A 19028-nucleotide genomic window follows, 5' to 3' on the forward strand; every position below is an offset into this window, starting at 1 on the left:
ATATATATACTTAATTATGAGAAAAGTATTCATTATTTTTCAAAAATGAAGAAATTGATAAAATAAAGGATATGAGAAAGAGTAGAAATATGCCAGTTGTATAGTCCAACATTAGGAAATGATTGAAGCAACAATATTATTGTTGTGAGAAGAGTCTATGGGAGGAGATATGAAACGGTGGAGTGAGGGCATATAATTGCAATGTGAAGGCCAACAGAGAACAATTGTCGGGAGCAAGAGATGTGGGGTTCGCCTCTCACGTAATACTTCGTAAGGGAGAGGAAGATGTTTACTAAAATTAATAGTGCACGGCAATTTAGAGTGCATGAATTATAATTTTTTTTTTCTTATTGGAGAAGGTATATCAACATGCTAGAATAAGAAGGTTACACATAGGGCTGTCAAAATCGGGTCACGGGTCGGGTTCAACCTCAAATTGACTCGACACTGTTCAACCCGACCCGAACCCGACCCGTTTTTGCAAACGGGTCAGTTTTCCGAACCCGAACCCGACTCGCTTCGGGTCCGGGTCAACCCGAACCCGACCCGCTTCGGGTGTATTTCATTAAATTTTTTTTATTTAATTCAATTTATTTAAATTTAAATCAAATTAAGGTAAGATTTGCTTCAATTAGTTTAAAATAAATCAAAATTAATTTTATTTGGACAACATTGTTTATAATTTTTTGAAATATCAATTACTTATTTCATAAAAATCCTTTAAAATTATCTTAAATTAATTAAAAATGGGTCAAATCGGTTTGATTTCGAGTTTCCGGGTCAATCCGAACCCGACCCGGTTTTACAAACAGGTCGAAATCTCTAACCCGAACCCGACCCGGTTCGGGTTGACCCAAACCCGAAATTTTATGATCGGGTTCGAGTCGGGTCAAATATTGACAGCTCTAGTTACACATGTGGTGAAAACTAAGTCAAGTTTATATATAATAGTAATATAGATGTAGATATGATCATATGAAAGTTGCTATAATAAATTTCTTTCATGAATGGGGTGTGCTTTTGATTAAACCTGACACATTTTTTTCCCGATTCAGATTCATTGAACGGTCAAATTCACCCAAAATAAATAAACGGACGAAACTAACCAAGCATTTATTGTGTTTGGTGCTGCGTTCAGTTTTGAAATATTTTCAGAGCCTATTCAAATAGGCTGTGGTTTCGAATTTAAGCCGAACTGAACCATGCAACTATTTGTAGGCCTTTCCAATTTTGTTTGATTTGATTTGAACCGTTAAAATGAGATCCGACGGTCGTGATTTGAGAAGTTTAAATTACAAAAACACGCTGATTAAATGCTGCACGTGCGTCTCATGATCTCATCCATAAGTCCACAATATTTTTTTTTTCGGAAAATTAAGGGCATAGCCCAATTCCATTAATAAAAAATAATTACAGGTAAAGAAAAGTTACATAGAAGAGAGAACAAAAAGGTGTATAAAATACACACAAGGCGCAACAAAGTAACAAAATCAGAGAACAAATGGTGTTAGAACCCAAAAAAAAAAGGGCCAGTATGTGGATTGCATCCATCCAGCACAAAAGAAATACCCGGTTGCAAATAAAGCCATCCAAGGGGAGCCAAGTTGCTTTGAGTCGTCATCCAGGGGAGAGGGGAGCAATCCACTCATCCTCGCCCCAAAATACCAAACTCGAAGCCAAAAAACCTTGATCAATAGTAGTAAAAGCAGTCGAAAAAACAAGCTCTCAGCCAAGAACAAAAAATGAGGCAGAATTTCTGCCATAACAAAATCGAACCAGCAGCTGCAAAAACCCAGGAAAATCCATCAAAAAATAGGCAACCGAGCAAAATGGCTGCAATTAGAGACTGACCAACAAAATGCTTTTTGAATTTTTCTCCATTCTTCCACCTTGATGTTTTCATCAAAACAGTTTTTCTAATAAGTTCTTTTATAATAAAAGCACTTTTATCTTTTGAAGCAAACCTTCTTTCATTCCGCTCTCGCCATATATAATAGACAGAACACCACAATATTAAGAGAGAAAGCATAACACAGTTACTTGAATGCCCTTCAAGCAGAAAATCAGCAATTTGAAACAGGTTTGGGCGAAGAAGAAAACACCTGAAGCTATGAAAAATGCCAGAAATCACAGCAAATGAAAAGTCACATTCAAAGAAAAGACGAGCCGCCGTTTCCAGTTTTTGCTTGCATAAAACACACGATGGGTCCACCAAAATATTCCACTTAATCAAAGTATCAGCTGTTTTAAGTCCACCCACCATGGTAATCCAACCAAATATAGAATATCTAAGGGCATAATGCTTGTGCCACACCGCAGCATACCAATTAACATCACATTTTTGACCCGTTTGTTAAACTTGATAGATACATGTGGACCCGCAAATCCATTTTTGACTAAAAAAATAGCATGTTTAATATTTTTTTTTTCTTAAAAATTTTAATATATGGGTATAATCTTATCATTTTTTTATTAAATATCCTAAAATATATAGTTAATAAATTAGAAAAAATTTAATCAAAATGAGTTAACGGGTCATGTTCGGGTCATTCGAGTTGCTAGCGGGTTAAGTTCATGTTGGTGTTTTTTACCCATTTATTAAATGGGTCAGATTTGTATTGACATATGCAAGTCGGGCTTGAACCCGACACATTAACCTGTTTTGACACCCCTACCATCCTGCATGAATCGTGCATGCAAGAAACTTTCATGATTATATTCAAGATCATATGAAAGTCTAATTTCATTAACATTACAGTTGAACTAAATGTCTCGATGAAATAAATCCAACAATACTAAAAATGATGACCTCATAGCAAATGCTTGATGTATTCTTAGAAGCATCATGACATTAATTAAAGTATTAAATGATATTTGAATCTTGTGTGACTATAGACAAAATGAGCATCTTGACGATAAGAATCAAATGAGCTAAAATCACTCAATTTTGTGTCATTAAGGAACATAAAAAATAATCTAATATTAAGAGAATTAGCATGAGTTGTTTGATGGAGTATTTTATAATTTTGGATAACTTTTTTAAAACACCACTCTATAAATTTATTAACAACCCTCATGCTACGCATGAAGGGGTATATATATACTTGAATTTGTAGAGAGCATAGAGATTTGAAGAACTCTAGATGCTTGATGTTGTGGTTAACAATCATTAATCATCATTACCTATGTTATGTGTGGAATCTAATTGTGTTGATCAATCTAGTTGTTATGTTGTTTCGGACCTCAAGTTTCTTATGCTCACTGAGGGGTGCAGGGGATTTACCCCCAGCTTGCACTCGATTTTTTTTTTTTCTTCTTACAATGCCCTTGCACTGTTTTCCCAAGCTCCCTAGTGCTGAGCGACAGAGAGCAGAGTGCCACAACGATATAGATACGACGCCGCAGCAGTGCAAGACAAAAGCTTGAGCACCACAGCGCTACGAGATGGACTGAATGGTTTTCTTTCTCGTTTTTCTGAGGGTTGTGTCCATTGAGGTTATTTTACTTGGTTTTTTTCTTGTATTTTGAGTAAGTAGACATTGAGAATGATGCATGTGAGAAGAGAATGAGAGAGTAAGAGAAATATAGATTTATACTTATTTCTCCCAATTTTCATAGAAAATTTCTTGGTGTGGTGTGGCTTCGTGGTTTTTTTTTTCCTTATTTTGAATTTTTTTCACATTAAATCATGATGTTCTTTCTTTCCTATGATTTTACTTTCTTACTTGTTTTGTCACTGTTGTGTTTACTTCTCATCTCCCAAACAACCTAACTTTTATCGCTTGATCATTATAGCTCGATTGTTGCCCGACTATCACAGCTCGATTGTTACCTGATCCCTTTAGTTCACTTTCCATTGCCTGATTACTATTGATTGACTACTACAACTCATCTATCATAACTCAACAATTATCACTTTATTTTCATGGTCTGACTATCTTCGTCATTCTTCATTATATCTCTCGTTAGGACTGCAAATTAACCAAACTAAGCCAAGCCGAGCATATGCTTGTTCATGTTTGAGTTCGTTTATTAATAGCTTGTTTAAACTCGATTTGAGCTTTAATATTCATGTCTAAGTTTGATTTGTTTACATTGATAGATGTTCATGCTTGGTTCTTGTTTGATTTGTTTCATGCTTATCAAGCTTTATACAAATAATCCTTATCGAGTTATAAATGAGCTCTACTTCAAGATGTCATTGACTTAGCAAACGAGCGTTGTCGACCTTACTAAGAAATAATTACATCGAGCATATTCACGAGCATATCTAGCAAGCATTTTCGAACTACCAAATGAGTTGTTTCACAAACATATATAGTGAGTGTTTTGAAGCTACCAAATGAGCCTATTTGTGAATATATCTAGCGAGGCAAGTATGTTCGCCAATATATCTAGCAAGTGTTTTTGAGCTATCAAATGAGCTCGTAAAATATAAATAAAAATAGTTGTAATATACATAATATTGATTTAATATATATTTATGATTTATTTTAAATAATATATACTATAACATTTAATTAATATCAAATTTATTAATTGATAATTATTATATCATTATATCATAATAAATATAAATTATTTATATTGGGTATGTTCATTATTTTTTAATCAAACATTAATCATATTTTTAAAAAGCTTGTTCACGAGGTTTTATCAGACAATAATCAAGCTTCATGTCGAGCTTGTTAATGAGCTTTAAAAGATGTTGTTCATGAACATAAATGAGTTGAATGCATAGTTGTTTAAATTTATTTATTTAAACATCAAGTATATACAAATATATTCAAACTTGTCACCTTAATTAAATGATTGCAAATGAGCTTTAATCAAGTCAAGCCATGGGTAGCTTGTTGAATGCTAGGTTCGTTTGCAACCCTATCTCTAGCATTCCCCGCCACATTCACAAGAAGTCAAATTTGTGTTTTATGCTTTGTAATTCAATCTTCTCCAATTGAAGTCAAATGTAGACTTATGTAATCACATTTACATAATGAATTATCTCAAATATGCCAAATCACATGATTTTTTCTCTTTCTTGATATTCAACATATTTCGAATAACTTTCTCATAACTTTGCTTTTGAAATCATAGCCAAACTTCTGTTTGGCCACTATTTTTTGCTATTTTTCAAAAATTTATGTGATGATATATGATAGTTTTTAAAATATTTTTTTAAAAATAAATATATATTTTTAATATTCACATCAATTAAAAAAAATATTTTTCTACTGATAATTTCACAAACAGTATTACAAAATATTGTAGATATTTGAAATAGAATCTAAATTAAAAACTAAGGGTGCATAAAATTTATACACATTTAGCAAATTATCAATATAAATTTTCAAAATTATTTCTAGCAAAGGCGCGCAATGCAGATGTATTAATTTCTACTCGAAAAAGCATTTAAATGCCGCAACAGCTCATCTGCTCCACTCCTTGCTCGTCCAGGTCAGTTGCAGCAGAATACGAGTCGAGCAACCAAAAAATGGCTGCCACCTCGCTGCATATTTGCCTCCTCCTCTTTCACGTCCTTCTCGCCACCGCGGGAAAATCTTCCGCAACTGCCGTTTGCTCTTCCACTGACCGAGGAGCGCTTCTGGAGTTCCGATCATCCCTCTCCGATCCCTACATTGGTGTCTTCTCCTCCTGGACTGGCGACGATTGCTGCAACAACTGGTTCGGCGTAGCTTGCGATCCGGAAACCGGTAGGGTCTCCGATCTCACCCTCCGCGGCGAATCTGAAGACCCGATTCTCACCCGCGCCGGCCGATCTGGCCTCATGACTGGCCGAATCTCGCCGGCGATCTGCCGCCTCGACCACCTCTCAACCCTAATCATCGCTGATTGGAAACAGATCACCGGCTCCATTCCTTCCTGCATCACCTCCCTCTCCGCCCTTCGTATCCTTGACCTCGTCGGAAACCGTCTCTCCGGTTCCCTTCCCCATGATATCGGAAAACTTTCTCACCTCACCGTCCTTAACATCGCGGACAACCAAATCTCCGGCTCCATTCCCAACTCCCTAACCCAGATAACCGGACTGATGCATCTAAACCTCGCCAACAACCAAATATCAGGTCCCCTGCCGTACAATTTTCCCAATCTGAATATGCTCAGCCGCGCCCTCCTCGGCCGGAACCAGATCTCTGGTGAAATCCCAGCCTCTATCGGCTTCATGAACCGCCTCTCCGACCTAGATCTCGCTGAAAACCGTCTTTCCGGCTCGATCCCTGCTTCTCTAGGATCAATGTCAGTACTTTCCTCACTCTACCTAGACAGCAACCACCTCTCCGGCGGGATTCCGGCGATGCTTTTGGGAAGTAAAGGCTTGGGTATTCTAAACCTAAGCAGAAACGTGCTTGATGGAAAGATTCCAGATGCCTTCACCTCGAGATCGTACTTTACGTCGCTGGATCTCTCGTTCAATAAGCTTCAGGGGGAAGTACCTAAGACGCTGCTCACAGCAGAGTACATTGGGCACATTGATCTCAGCCATAACCACCTATGCGGCAGGATTCCGGCCGGGTCGCCGTTCGATCACCTGGATGCGGCGTCGTTCGCTAACAACGACTGCCTCTGCAGCTGGCCTTTGAAGTCGTGCCAGTGACCAAGCTGCAATTGTTCAGTGATCGTAGCCCTTGGTTTCGGGATTGGTGGTGCATGATTTATGTTCTATAATGGTTATCATCTTATTATTATGATCATGGTATGTTGTTGGATAAAATAGAACTGAAAGAGACAGTCAAGGTGGTGTGATATTTCTTGACGCAAGGCTTCGTTTGCGACTTCTTAAACAAACTTTTAAGTATATTTTTTATAAAAAAATTTATTTTAAGAAATAGTAATAAAATCGTCCAAAATGAAATTATAAGGTGACTGAGACTGGAGTTTTTAATTTTTTATTTATAATTTTTTTGAGAATATTTTAGACTTAAGATATTTATATTAAAATTTAACATTTTATCAATATTTATAACTTTTCTTAGGTATTAATAAAAACTCCTTGAAATTTTTCTTAGTAGCATAATTTCTCTATTGAAGTATTATTTTTATGATATTGAATTTTTAACAAATGATTTGTTAAATGAAGAAATATTAGAACTAACATTTATTATTTTAACGGATTATTTGAGATAGTTTTTGATTGTTTTATTTTAAATCATAATTTTAAATTTATTTGATTATTATTTTATGCTTGAAAGTTTTTTTTTTAAGTAATTTAAAAAAAAAAGTATATTTTCCTACAACTTTCGGATCAGCTTTAAAAAAAATTACAAACCCTCTTAGGAGATCTTTAGCCTCGAATGTTAAGCAATAGTGATAAATCACAATATTATGTGTTGGCTATTATCTTACTATCACGTGGTGGTTGACACATCCCACAGTCACTCTTTAATGAACCATCATATCACCTTTTAGAAATGAGCTATAAATATATATTTGAGGAAATTAGTGAATATTTGTTATTTGATTGAAGGGGTTTTTACCTACATAACACTTAAAATTATGTTATTTACTTATTTAACACCTAAACTTATCTATTTACACTCATACCACAAAAAAGCTTTTTGCCTTTCTAAAAAACCACTCCGTCCCCTCTCCGTAAACCCCCGTTCGGATATCTGTTTGCAAGCTTGTTTGGGCGCGGGAAGAATAAAGCCGATAGCCTCGCATCGAAACGCATCTTCCTTCGACATTTGCTCATCTTTCTTCGGCAACTCCTGAAGTCACTTTGCCAAAATCCTGTAGTACAGCAATTCAAACACATGCAGAAATTGTTGTAAGTAGATTTGATATTTTAGTTTACACTCAAGCTGCAAGCCGGACTTCAGCTTTTGGGATTAGAATTGATTTTTTTGCTGCTAGTGCATATTTTATTCTGAAAGATCATGAGAACTCTTATATAGAACTTTTTATCTATACCGTTGTAAGCAGATTTAATAACAATATATGGCTTCTTAGGAGAGTTTATTGATTTCTGGAACTCTTCTATGAACTCATGATACAACTAAAATGAACATGGTCTTCAGAAAATTGCTCGGAATAAGAGGATGCCTATCCAGAGCTCTCGGTCTCCGATGATTTCCTTATGCAAAAAAGTAGGGTATGGGTGTTTAAATGGTTATCGTACATGAAAACGAGATATTGAACACCAAATGGAAGAAGAACAACAAACCTAGATAGAAAACTTGGGGAAGAATATCAAACCTAGGCGATCTATCGGGGAGGTGATGCCGAAGGCAAATCCGAGCTAAATGGGGTTGACGAATAGGAAAACAAGATTTGAAAATGGAGAAAAACATACCTAGACGAACAAAACAGCCGATTGAGCGAAGAAGAGGCGATGTTAGCGAAAAAGTTTCGAACAACCAACTTTCGGCGTTTGGGTTTTGACAGAGTGCTATCTTTGATGAGGGTGAGGGGTTTTAAATGGTAGAAGAGTAAATAGTAAAGTTTAGGTGTTAGATGAGTAAATAATATAGTTTAAGTGTTATGTATGAAAAAACCCCTTGATTGAATTATAACTTTTTTATATTATTGTTTGTGGTCTTATTATTATTGCCAAATCATAGAGCATGTTAGGTGTAGTTCTTTCCTAAATTGATTAACAGCTTGAAGAAAAATGAACAATAATTGATAAAGTGAATAAAAAAATGACATCGAGAAGAATGAGAAAACTAATTTCAATATAAGAAATCATTTTAAAAGATGTTGGATGATATCTTTAACTTGTGTTACTTCCAAAAAGATAAAATGATGCGTGTTTCGACAGATGCCTGTGCACTGTAATAGAGAATTGATCATAGCAAGAAAATATATTATATATCTTTAGGAGATTTAAGGAATGTAGAGTTTAATGAATGTGGCTTGAAATAGAATTTATTTTAAGTTTAGGGGTCAGGATTTTCCAGAGAAGTAAGCTCATAAGATTAATTACATCTCGGGCATGTCTGAGAACACTCTTAATTAAAGTGTCAATTCTTGCGTTCAAATCAAGTAAGATTGATATAAGGCCGGTTAAGTTAAAGTCATAATATATCTTATGGGGACTTAAAAAAAGATGATGAGATGAATGCTCTATGAACTAAGAAAATATAGGCTCAAAAGTGTCAAAATGGATATGAAAGATGGCCATATGGCTCCACATTGGCTATAAGGAGATGCGTAAGAGTGGGGCTATAATGCCTTGAGACAACACTTGTCTAGGAGAAAATGAATGAGCAAATGTAAGAAAGTGTGGACTAAAGTACTGAGTGGGGAAGACGACTCTTGCAAGATCCCATCAGTGGAAAATGATGATCCATATTAGTAATTCTAAGCAATCTAGTCCAAGGAGACCTCATAAATCAAGGTTTCAAACTTATTCTTCGATCGACAAACAAGAATTACACTCCACTATTATATCAAAGAGAAACTTGAATTGAACTTTTAACACCATATGGTGGGTCATGTCAATGCTAGCAAGTCTACTTAGACTACAAGGTTGAGGGGTATAAAAGAAGGGCATCTTCCTTGTGCAACAAAGATGCCACCAAAGGTATGACTTAGAACTCAATCATGTAGGATTAAGAATGCTTAAATATATTCTCATTGTGATAAAAACTATAGGATTAATATGGAAGACCGGGATATATTCTCAATGTGCTAGAGAAGACATCAAAGTACCGTGACTTACAAATTAATTGTATATAATTGATACATCATCAAAAAGTATCTTTATCGGGCACAAATCTCGATGCAAAATCAAGTTGGAAACTCCCAAAATTAAAATTGGGACCATCGAGTTCCGATTTCAGCAAACTTACAGTCAAACTAAACGTCTCGGAAATACAAACTCAATGACACCAAATTGGACTCAGTCTGAGCCCAAATAGGTTCGAATCACGGACCTGAAGTTTTATTGGAAGGTTCAAACCACAATTTGGGTTACTAAACGGTTTCCAAACGCAACATGCTTATAATCGAATCAAGCGTCTCAACGAGACAAATCCAACGATCCCAAGATCGTAGAATTCTAACATCATTAAGACCTTCAAATGTCTAACAAATAGTCCACGATCAAGAGATTCAACATTAACCGTCCTTCCAAGCCACTCCCCATTTGCCCTTGATCCTCCTCCTATTTACAGGCCATGCCACTCTAGGAAATCTATAAATATAGCTCCTTTTATCTTGAAAATGGACCTGAAGCCAAAAGGATTCAAGAGAGAGATTGGAGATCGCTCTTGCCTCCTTGCTCCTCCTCGACCATCGCCTGAGTTCCGTTGGACCACCGCCTGACGTCGTTGCTCCGCCGGACCACCACTTTAGGCCCTCACCTCCGTCTGAACAACACTTGAGGCTCTCACCACCCCCGGACCACCACTTGAGGCCCTCACCTCCGTCGGGCCACCACTTGAGGCCCTCACCTCCGCTGGACCACCACTTGAGGCCATCACCTTTGCCAGACCACCACTTCAGGCCCTCACCTTCACCATACCACCACTTGATGCCCTCACCTTCGCAGGAACATCACTTGAGGCCCTCACCTTCGCCGGACCACCACTTGAGGCCATGAGCTCCACCTGACCACCACTAAAGACCCAGAGCTTTATCGGACCAGCACTTAAGACCCCGAGCTCCGCCGGACCACCACTTGAGGCCCTCAGCTCCGTCAGACCACGACTTGAGGTCCTGAGCCCCATCGGACCAGCACTTAAGAGCTCCGCCGTGTGAGAGCTCGTTCCTTTATTTTTCTCTTTTCTGGATCTGATTTTTCCTCCCAGGATCGTCCAGGCCGATTTTGGATCGTCCTGGGACGATCAGTGCATGGCAAAATCCCGAGAGCAAGGGTTTTTGGCAAATTAATTATCAGCCTGAAATATCGTCCTAGACGATTGGATTTTGTTCACATCGTCCTGGACGATTGGATTTTGTTCACATCGTCCTGGACGATGTGGCGATCGGCCGGGCCGATCAGACTGATGTTATAAGGAAATCATCTCGATTTGAGGAGAGAGAAAAACTTTTTATAAAATCAAAAATATCTGAGGAGAGAGAAAGAGAAGAAAATTAAAGGAAAAGCTTGGTTTCGGAGGCCGCAGAGCGCTTTTCGTCCGTCGCCGTTGTTAAGCAATTTGTTTATCTCGTGGTAAGGACTCCGAATCCTGTTTCTGTTTTCGAAGATGTCGAGTTTTGGTCGTTTTGGGCACATATTTGTGTTTTCGTTACCGAAAAACGCGCACCGTTTTGTATTGACGAAACTTTCACCGCACAACTTTTGATATGTTATTGATATGATTATTCTACAAATTTTGAGTATTTTCTGTAACGATTCTACCGGTTATTTTGGGTTCCACGCGATTTTGATCGAATAGATAATTATCGGGTTGTTGATTGATGTTGCTTCAGTAGAATATAAGTCTTATAATATTGCTGTGAATGTTCTGTGGTAATTTGGTAAAATTATGATTTTAGGAATTTTTGTGTAAATTCCGTATACTGTCGTTATGCCGCTGAATTTTCGTACGATTTATGATTTTTCAAAATTGATGATTTGAATTGATATGCATACGAATGTGACTATATGATTATTGATACTGAAAGACAAGTGGAGCCTGGTTGAACCGTTGGTTGGAGATTGACTTGACCTGTACAGGATGGTGGGCCGACGAGCTTTCCTTTAAACTATTGATCATTGATATAACGATTGGGAGTCATAAGGAGATTGATATGCCTACGGGAACAGAGTGACGACTCTTATTGAACCAACGTATGGATATCTACAACAGCACTATGGATTTCTACAACAGCAATATGGATTATTGATAGCCAATGATTGTACTTGTCCAGTAAGATTATTGTATTGAAATGCATGTGTACGGCATTGACTCATGATGATTTTATCGCTTTATAGATTTGGATTTATTGCTTTTGATTTGGATTTATGGACTTACTGTTATCGTACGATTTCATTGATATTGATTGATACTATCACTATTACTGTATGGATATGGATACTATAATTGATTCATGGATACTATTATTTCTACACTGTATTCGAACTGCTGCTTTTGATTCATTGCTAGTATAGACTTGGCTTTATTGTATTGATTTGATGATTTCATACCAATTGACCAGATAGTATTGTTTTGATTGATACGATTGATTTGACTGATCGATTGATTTCCTACTGTTTATTGATTCTTCTACCGCTGCATCGACTACTGATTTGATTTTCGTATCTGCATAGATTCATTGATCTTGTGCAATAGACTGTTATGAATTTGATTGACTGACATGCATATTGTTTCCAGTATCGTGCTTTGATTTAAGTTATAGGTATTAGGTGACCTGCTGGGCTTTTTGAAGCTCATTATATGTGGTTAATATTTTCAGGTCAGGGCAAGGGAGAAGGAGATTGAGGTTGATCAGGAATCTCCAGGTTTTTTTTCTTTTGGTTATAGTGATTCTTTTGTACTCAGGACAGGATAAATTTCAGTTCATAGTGTAGCTCCTGAGTATTGTATATGATCTTTTGATATTTGAATCGACTCGTATATTGATGTTATAAATGTTATAGATTTTTGCTAGACTGTTTGATTGAAGTTATAGATAGCTCTGGTAAATGGTTTTAATGAATTGATTGAAATTCTTTCCAAGTTAGATCTTGGGGCGTCGCACGCCGGACCACCACTTGAGTCCCTGAACTCCGCCGAACCACCACCTGACGCCGAAACATCTGCTGAACCGCCACCTGAGAACCAAAATTCTGCCAGACCACCAAGTAACGTCGGACTAGCATATTTCAACTTTACAATCGACATTTGTAATTTGATCGCCCACAAGAACGAGTCAGCCCGCTGTAAGCTACTCGAATTCTAGTGGAATCACTTTCTACTGGCCCAAGACCCCTTGGTTTTTCCCCTTTACAGGGTTTTCCACGTAAAAAATCTTGTGTTCTCTGTGTGTGAGTTTGATATCCGTGCAACGCTAAGATGTATAATTTTAACTTTATCACCGCGTATATTCTAGCTCGCAACAATAATCAAGATGCCCAAATATTTTCTCAATATGGAAGAGAAGATATAAAAAGTATGACTTAAATATGATTTTATCATGTATGACCAAGAAAGTGTAAATATATACTCAATGTGGTAGACAAAATATCAAGAATGTTATAAGCATCTTGAATATATCCTCAATGTGGTAGAGAAGAGATGAAAATTGATTGAAAGGATAGGAGTGATGGGACTTTTAACTTGATCACATATGATAAAGCATGTAGAAATATCTCTTCAATAAAGAAGGTGTTAACATAAAACTTACAACTTGATCGCGTGTGACCAACAAAGCTTAATTATCTTCTCAATATATTAGCTAAAATAGAAGCCTTGACTTACATATTGTCTATATTAGGAATCCCATCTAATCAACCTACTCATGTGGGAAAAGTGTAAGGTGAGGCAGGAAATATGTATATGGATACTAAATTTATGAATTATCTCAAAAGTGTATGTGCTCTTAAGGCAATTCATTAGACATGTTGGTGAATATTTGAGGTTTTAATAATGAATGCATAATTTTTTTAATGCAAAAATAAAAATATTAATATTTAAAATTTTCTTTTTAGCATTAAAATACATACTTGTTTAAAATTCTAAGATTAGAAATATGCGTTTTTTGAATCTCAAGCATAGTTGTTCAACGTTATTTGAACTTTTCTAAGAATTTTATATTCATTATTTATTTATTTTAATATGAATAATAATGCAAATGATATTTTTATAATTCTTTTAAATATTTTGTACATATTTTAATAATTGTGAATTGTCTTCAAAACTATAGAAATATTCATGAGATATTTTCTTTTGATTTAATCCAAAGAAAATGTATGAAATCAAAAAAAGTATTAAGATTATTTGTGTATCAAGAAAATGCAAATTAAGAATATCATTAATTATTGAAATTGACATTTTGTCCATATAACTGGTGAGTACTCTAAGGCCTCAATTGGTTCAGCTTATTTTCTCCAATTTAAAGTTGGGTAAGAGTCATCTAATGATCAGCTTGCCATGCTCTTACCAAGCCTCTTTTGGTCATCGACTCGACAATCTTCGTGGCAAGATTGGTGTCTTATTTTCAACTTTTGTTCTTTTAGTCTATATTAAATTGTCATTCATTATGGGTGTTAATTCACTTTCTTTTATTGTTTATTTTCTTTTAGTCTATATATTAAATTGACATTCATGACGGTTGTTAAATTTCTTTTCTTATTGTTTCATTTTTTAGTCTATGTATTAAATTAACATTCATTACGGGTGTTAATTCGCTTTCCTTTTTCCTCACTATTTCAGATCTATAAATATTGTATAAAGCTCTCCATACAAAATTAAGAAGAATACTTTTTTCCTTTTAATTATCTTCCTCTAAATTTATTTCATTCTACTGGCGAAACAAGTCTCATATTATGGTTTAATTTGAAGTAAAGTGAGTGTAAAATACTCCATTTAAAGAGAATATCAAAAATATTTGTTTTTGGTTGGATAGGAAAGAAGTGTAAAGTATTCGAAATGATGTGTAAGCTATTATCGTTCATTTTTAAGGGGCAAAAAAAAAAAAAACTCCCAAAGTTTTGAGCAAAAATCTTTTTGACCATAACTAGGCTATCTTATCACCATCAGTTGCTAGCTGCCACCACCATCGTCGATCACCCTTTGCACTGATAGCTGCTGTCTGCTGCTGTTGCATCTTGATGCTCATCGCAGACGACCACCATAGTTGGCCAATATTGTTGACCAGCCACCTTTGACCATCACTACCACAATCATCGTCAATCGCCACCTGCACTATTGAGCACTAGGCACAATCATATATTTTTTTAATTTTATATTGCATTCATTTTACTAAATAAGAAAGTAATCTCATACAATGATTTTATACTTATACAAACAACTACACATATTTTTAAATATATTAAATTTCTTTTACATCACATCCTTTTCCACCAAATCAAATAGCATGCAAAATATATTTATTAGATTTTTTATCAAATAAATTTATAGAAGTGGGCAAAAATTTTAAAATAAATAAATAATTATTTTATCATGCGAAAAAAAAAAATGTTGCCCACCCTAAACTCTGCCTAGGTCCGCACCTGTCTTAGCCAATGGTAAGCTTTATGATATTGCAATCGATATATCACCAATCATCTAAAAAAATAATATAACTCTCAAGGAAAATATATCATTTGTATTCAAACTTAAAAACTTTATCAGAATTTTATAATTAAATGAAGATTTTAATTTTAATTAATTTTAAAATTAATGAAATAAATAAGTGAGCGAATTTTAAAACAGTAGTAAAGAATGAGATTCACCCTAATCCTTTGTTATCTGCGTCATAAAATTTCTTCATCGGCTGTCATCCACCTATTTTATTTGTCCACATAATTCAACACCTTAACCTACAATGTTCATGCGGAACATTATGGTTCCTTGCCCGGTACGAAAAGTTAGCTGAACAGGCCGACACGAAATGGGAATCGGGTAATAAATTGGAAATAAAAAGAATAATATAATCCGCGAGAAAAAAAACATATCATTTAATTTCACAGAAAATCAGAATATTAGCCGTCCATACTTCGGCATGACACTAATCTTAATCGTTCATTTTCTGTCCAAATGTTTGAACTCGTTAAGCTACAATGTTCATGCGGAGCATTATCTAATTTTGCCCGACACGAAACGTAAGCTGAACCGGCCGACACGAAATCGGAATCGGGTCAAGACGCGTTAAATATATAGTGTCAAGTTGCCGGCCCGAGTCGCTATGAGCTTTGGCCGATTCGGACTTCGGGTCTGACTTCGTGTCTAAGGAGGCATGTTGAAGTTTCGTGACGAGAAAGATAAGATAATGTTCCGCATGAACTTTGTAGCTTAAAGAGTTCAAACATGTGGACAAAAAATGAACGATTACGATTAGTTCATGTCGAAGTATGGACGGCTATTATTCTGATTTGTAGATATGTTTTTCTCGCGTGTTATATTATTTTTTTATTTCCAATTTGTTGCAAATAATGCTGCCCAGTAGGCGTCTCTGTATTGCTCTCTTCGATACCCCCCTTGGGCTTTCCTGCTCACGGCTCCACGCTTCCGAGGCGATTTCTTGGGTTAGGGTTTTCTTTCCCGTGCTCTCTCTTGCTTCCCCTGCCTGCCTATCTGTTTTTTAGCTCCTCGATTCAATGGATTCCTTGCTTGATTTGAATCGGTGCTCTGCGTGGAAGGAAGGGTTCATGTCTGATTGAACTTACTTTGCGTGATTGTTTTTAGGTTTGAGCCGGAAATCAAGGTTGGGCTTATAGGAGATCGGGGACGGAGGAGGAGCTGTGGGGAGGGAGCTTTTGTGGCAAGGACAGGTTGGTTGGCTTTGTTCGGCTTTTGATTATTGCCTTTTATTCTTTGTTTTTTTCTGGGAGGTGGCCGCCGAAAAAAAAATGATGTCTTCTGAGTTTCTTCTAATTCGTTATTTTCTTTTGTAAAAGTTTATGGCTGTATTTTCTTCTCTTCTAATTGCTACCTGTGCACTGCATATTGCAACGTTAGGGTTCCGGTCTCACTAGTTTCCATCTATTTTAGGAGAACTAAGATATTTTTCTGCCCTACTTTCTTATCTAGACAGCACGCCAAAGCGGATATGTTTTGCGATATTTAGCTGTGCATATTTGGTTCATGTTAATCATTTTCGTGGCTAAAATTAGAAATTTAAATGTACAACTCTGGGAATCAGAAGCTATTGGTTACTTGATTCGTTTGCTAAAGCTTTAAGCGATTTGTTCTTCCTTTTTGTTTAAAATGTTTCCTTCTGCTGTAGAATGTTCGAGCCTTTGTTTGCTGTTCTTTATAAGTCAGTTAAAGAAGGTCATGTGAATGATCAGTATTATATTGCGTGCTATTGCATCAGCGTCTAGGGATTCTACTTCTCTTGATCTGCAATTCTTCTAAATTTTGATATTCTACGCCTTTCTACTCTGAAAAGCTGTCTTTTGTATATTGGAACTTCAAATTTTTCTGTGATTCATGTTAGATATGGAGCATGATGAGGCCGGATGCCAAGCTCCAGAAAGGCCTATCCTTTGTATCAACAATTGTGGCTTCTTTGGAAGTCCTGCAACCATGGACATGTGCTCTAAGTGCCACAAGGATCACATTTTGAAGCAGGAACAGGCTAAACTGGCTGCATCATCAATTGATTGTGCAGTGAATGGTTCTGGAAGTAGCAGTGGTAAAGATCTGGTTGTTGATGGGAATTTAGATTTATTAGTTGGTGTGGTTGAGCCTAAACCTATCGTGGTACTTACTACAAATGATTTAACCTTAAGTGATGGCTGTGAAGGCAAGGCCAAAGAGGGCCCCAACCGGTGCAGTGCCTGTAGGAAACGTGTTGGGTTAACTGGTTTTGATTGCCGATGTGGTAATCTCTTCTGTGCTGCACACCGCTATTCTGACAAGCATGACTGCCCATTTGATTACCGCACGGCAGCTAGGGATGCCATTGCCAAAGCCAACCCTGTTGTGAAGGCTGAGAAATTGGACAAGATATAGGGCAACGATGATGTGTTTGTAAAAGCAATATTAGATGCACATCCTTGTGCCTAATGCCTTTGCCCTTTATATTGGGTTCCCTCATCATTGTTGTCCTTTGTTGCTAAAGGTTGGATGTATGGTGCTTTGGTGTTGTAGTTCTGTGAACTCAGTCTCTTGATTTGGGAAAATGGTTTCTATGTTGGTGCATGTATGATGAGCTCTTTTTAAATGACTTGGTGGACTTAATTGCTGTTTATGCTCTTTGAATTTGATCAGATAATGCCATATCCTTTCAGGTTGATTATGATTTTTGTCTTTGGTAATAACCTTCTTATAGCCATCTTTACTTCAGGTTTATATTGCTCCGGTTTGTTGTGATGAGCTTCATGTTTGGCTTGGCATGCATAAACTAGATTTAGTGCAATTATGCTCAGTTGTATGGCTTAGTATGCTTATCCTTGTTTATTATTGTAGTTGTTGGGTTTTTCTTATCCAACCTGTTTGAGCACACACGGTCTTTCAGTGTCTTAATTATCAGCATGTAGTAGATCCATTTCATTTTGGCTGATATATGGCTTGGCATGCTTTTCCATATTTAGCTTTGTGATTGTTGGTTGCCTATTTGACAATTTTATCTTTCACGAATATGTCTATAATCCAAGCTATTTATCATGTTCATCAAGATGTGATATACAAAATTTATTTAAGTTGCTGTTTATTAGTATATCATTCTTATTAGACTGTTGGTGGTGGTGGTGGTGGTGCAAAGAATTGAAAATGAAGTTACTGTTTGAAACTATCTTACCACCTAGAAAATTAATTATCTAGTACTTTGTACAATGCCGATGATCTTGTTAGGACAATAGATGTTTTAGTTTCGGACTATTTTAAGATAGGTCAAGATAGACCTAAAAAGACTTGGTTATAAAATATTAAAAATGACACTTTTTTATTTGATTTAAATGAGAAATTGACTTTAATAGGATACAATCGAGAAAAAAATTATTCATATAGTTGATCTCATGTGTAAGGATAAAGACTTGTTGTTGTTTGTAGGACTTTGTACCAATAGTTTGTCTAAAACCTAGGTTTTGAACTGAGATTCAAGAATATAGTCTTCTGTTTCATTTAATTCAGCCATCTATGAGAACCATCTCTTTTTCCTTTTGCGTGGTAATACTGTGCACGAGTTTGAAACTATGAGAACTATCTCAATTATTATATTTCTCGTGCTTCATCTTACTGGAATTCTAAGTTCATGATGATTTAAGATTTAGAGCAGTATCGTGCTTGAAGCTTTGCTTGATTTATGTGGTAGCAGAGTTTGGTTTTACGTGCTCTCAAACAACATAGTCAAATTTTTAATTTTCTTCTGCTCATGCTTTATACTAACAGTTGATTATCAATTCAGTAGTTTCTTGATTTTCCTATGCTTTGATGTGCTAGGCCTTTTCTTTT

The 19028-nt window shown here is 36.1% G+C and overlaps 2 protein-coding genes across 2 annotated transcripts; both read left to right on the forward strand.

Annotated features, from left to right (window-relative positions):
• The first annotated feature begins 5413 nt into the window (after positions 1–5413).
• Positions 5414–6613, forward strand: LOC110109764 (DNA damage-repair/toleration protein DRT100). The gene has a single exon (XM_020840957.2). The coding sequence runs from the start codon at positions 5414–5416 to the stop codon at positions 6611–6613; it is 1200 nt and encodes a 399-aa protein (XP_020696616.2).
• Positions 6614–16022: 9409 nt separating this feature from the next.
• On the forward strand, positions 16023–17875 carry LOC110109636 (zinc finger A20 and AN1 domain-containing stress-associated protein 8). The gene is made up of 3 exons (XM_020840814.2): positions 16023–16156; positions 16317–16402; positions 17071–17875. Exon 3 carries the CDS (start codon positions 17073–17075, stop codon positions 17586–17588), a length of 516 nt encoding a protein of 171 aa, XP_020696473.1. The 5' UTR covers positions 16023–16156; positions 16317–16402; positions 17071–17072; the 3' UTR covers positions 17589–17875.
• The last annotated feature ends 1153 nt before the right edge of the window (positions 17876–19028 follow it).

Source organism: Dendrobium catenatum, unplaced genomic scaffold (genome assembly GCF_001605985.2).
Source record: "Dendrobium catenatum unplaced genomic scaffold, ASM160598v2 fragScaff_scaffold_911, whole genome shotgun sequence".
NCBI classification, from domain to species: domain Eukaryota; kingdom Viridiplantae; phylum Streptophyta; class Magnoliopsida; order Asparagales; family Orchidaceae; genus Dendrobium; species Dendrobium catenatum.

Bases quoted from the DNA above. Each gene is read 5' to 3' on its own strand.
- LOC110109764 (XM_020840957.2), top strand. From the start codon at position 5,414: ATGCCGCAACAGCTCATCTGCTCCACTCCTTGCTCGTCCAGGTCAGTT.
- LOC110109636 (XM_020840814.2), top strand. From the start codon at position 17,073: ATGGAGCATGATGAGGCCGGATGCCAAGCTCCAGAAAGGCCTATCCTT.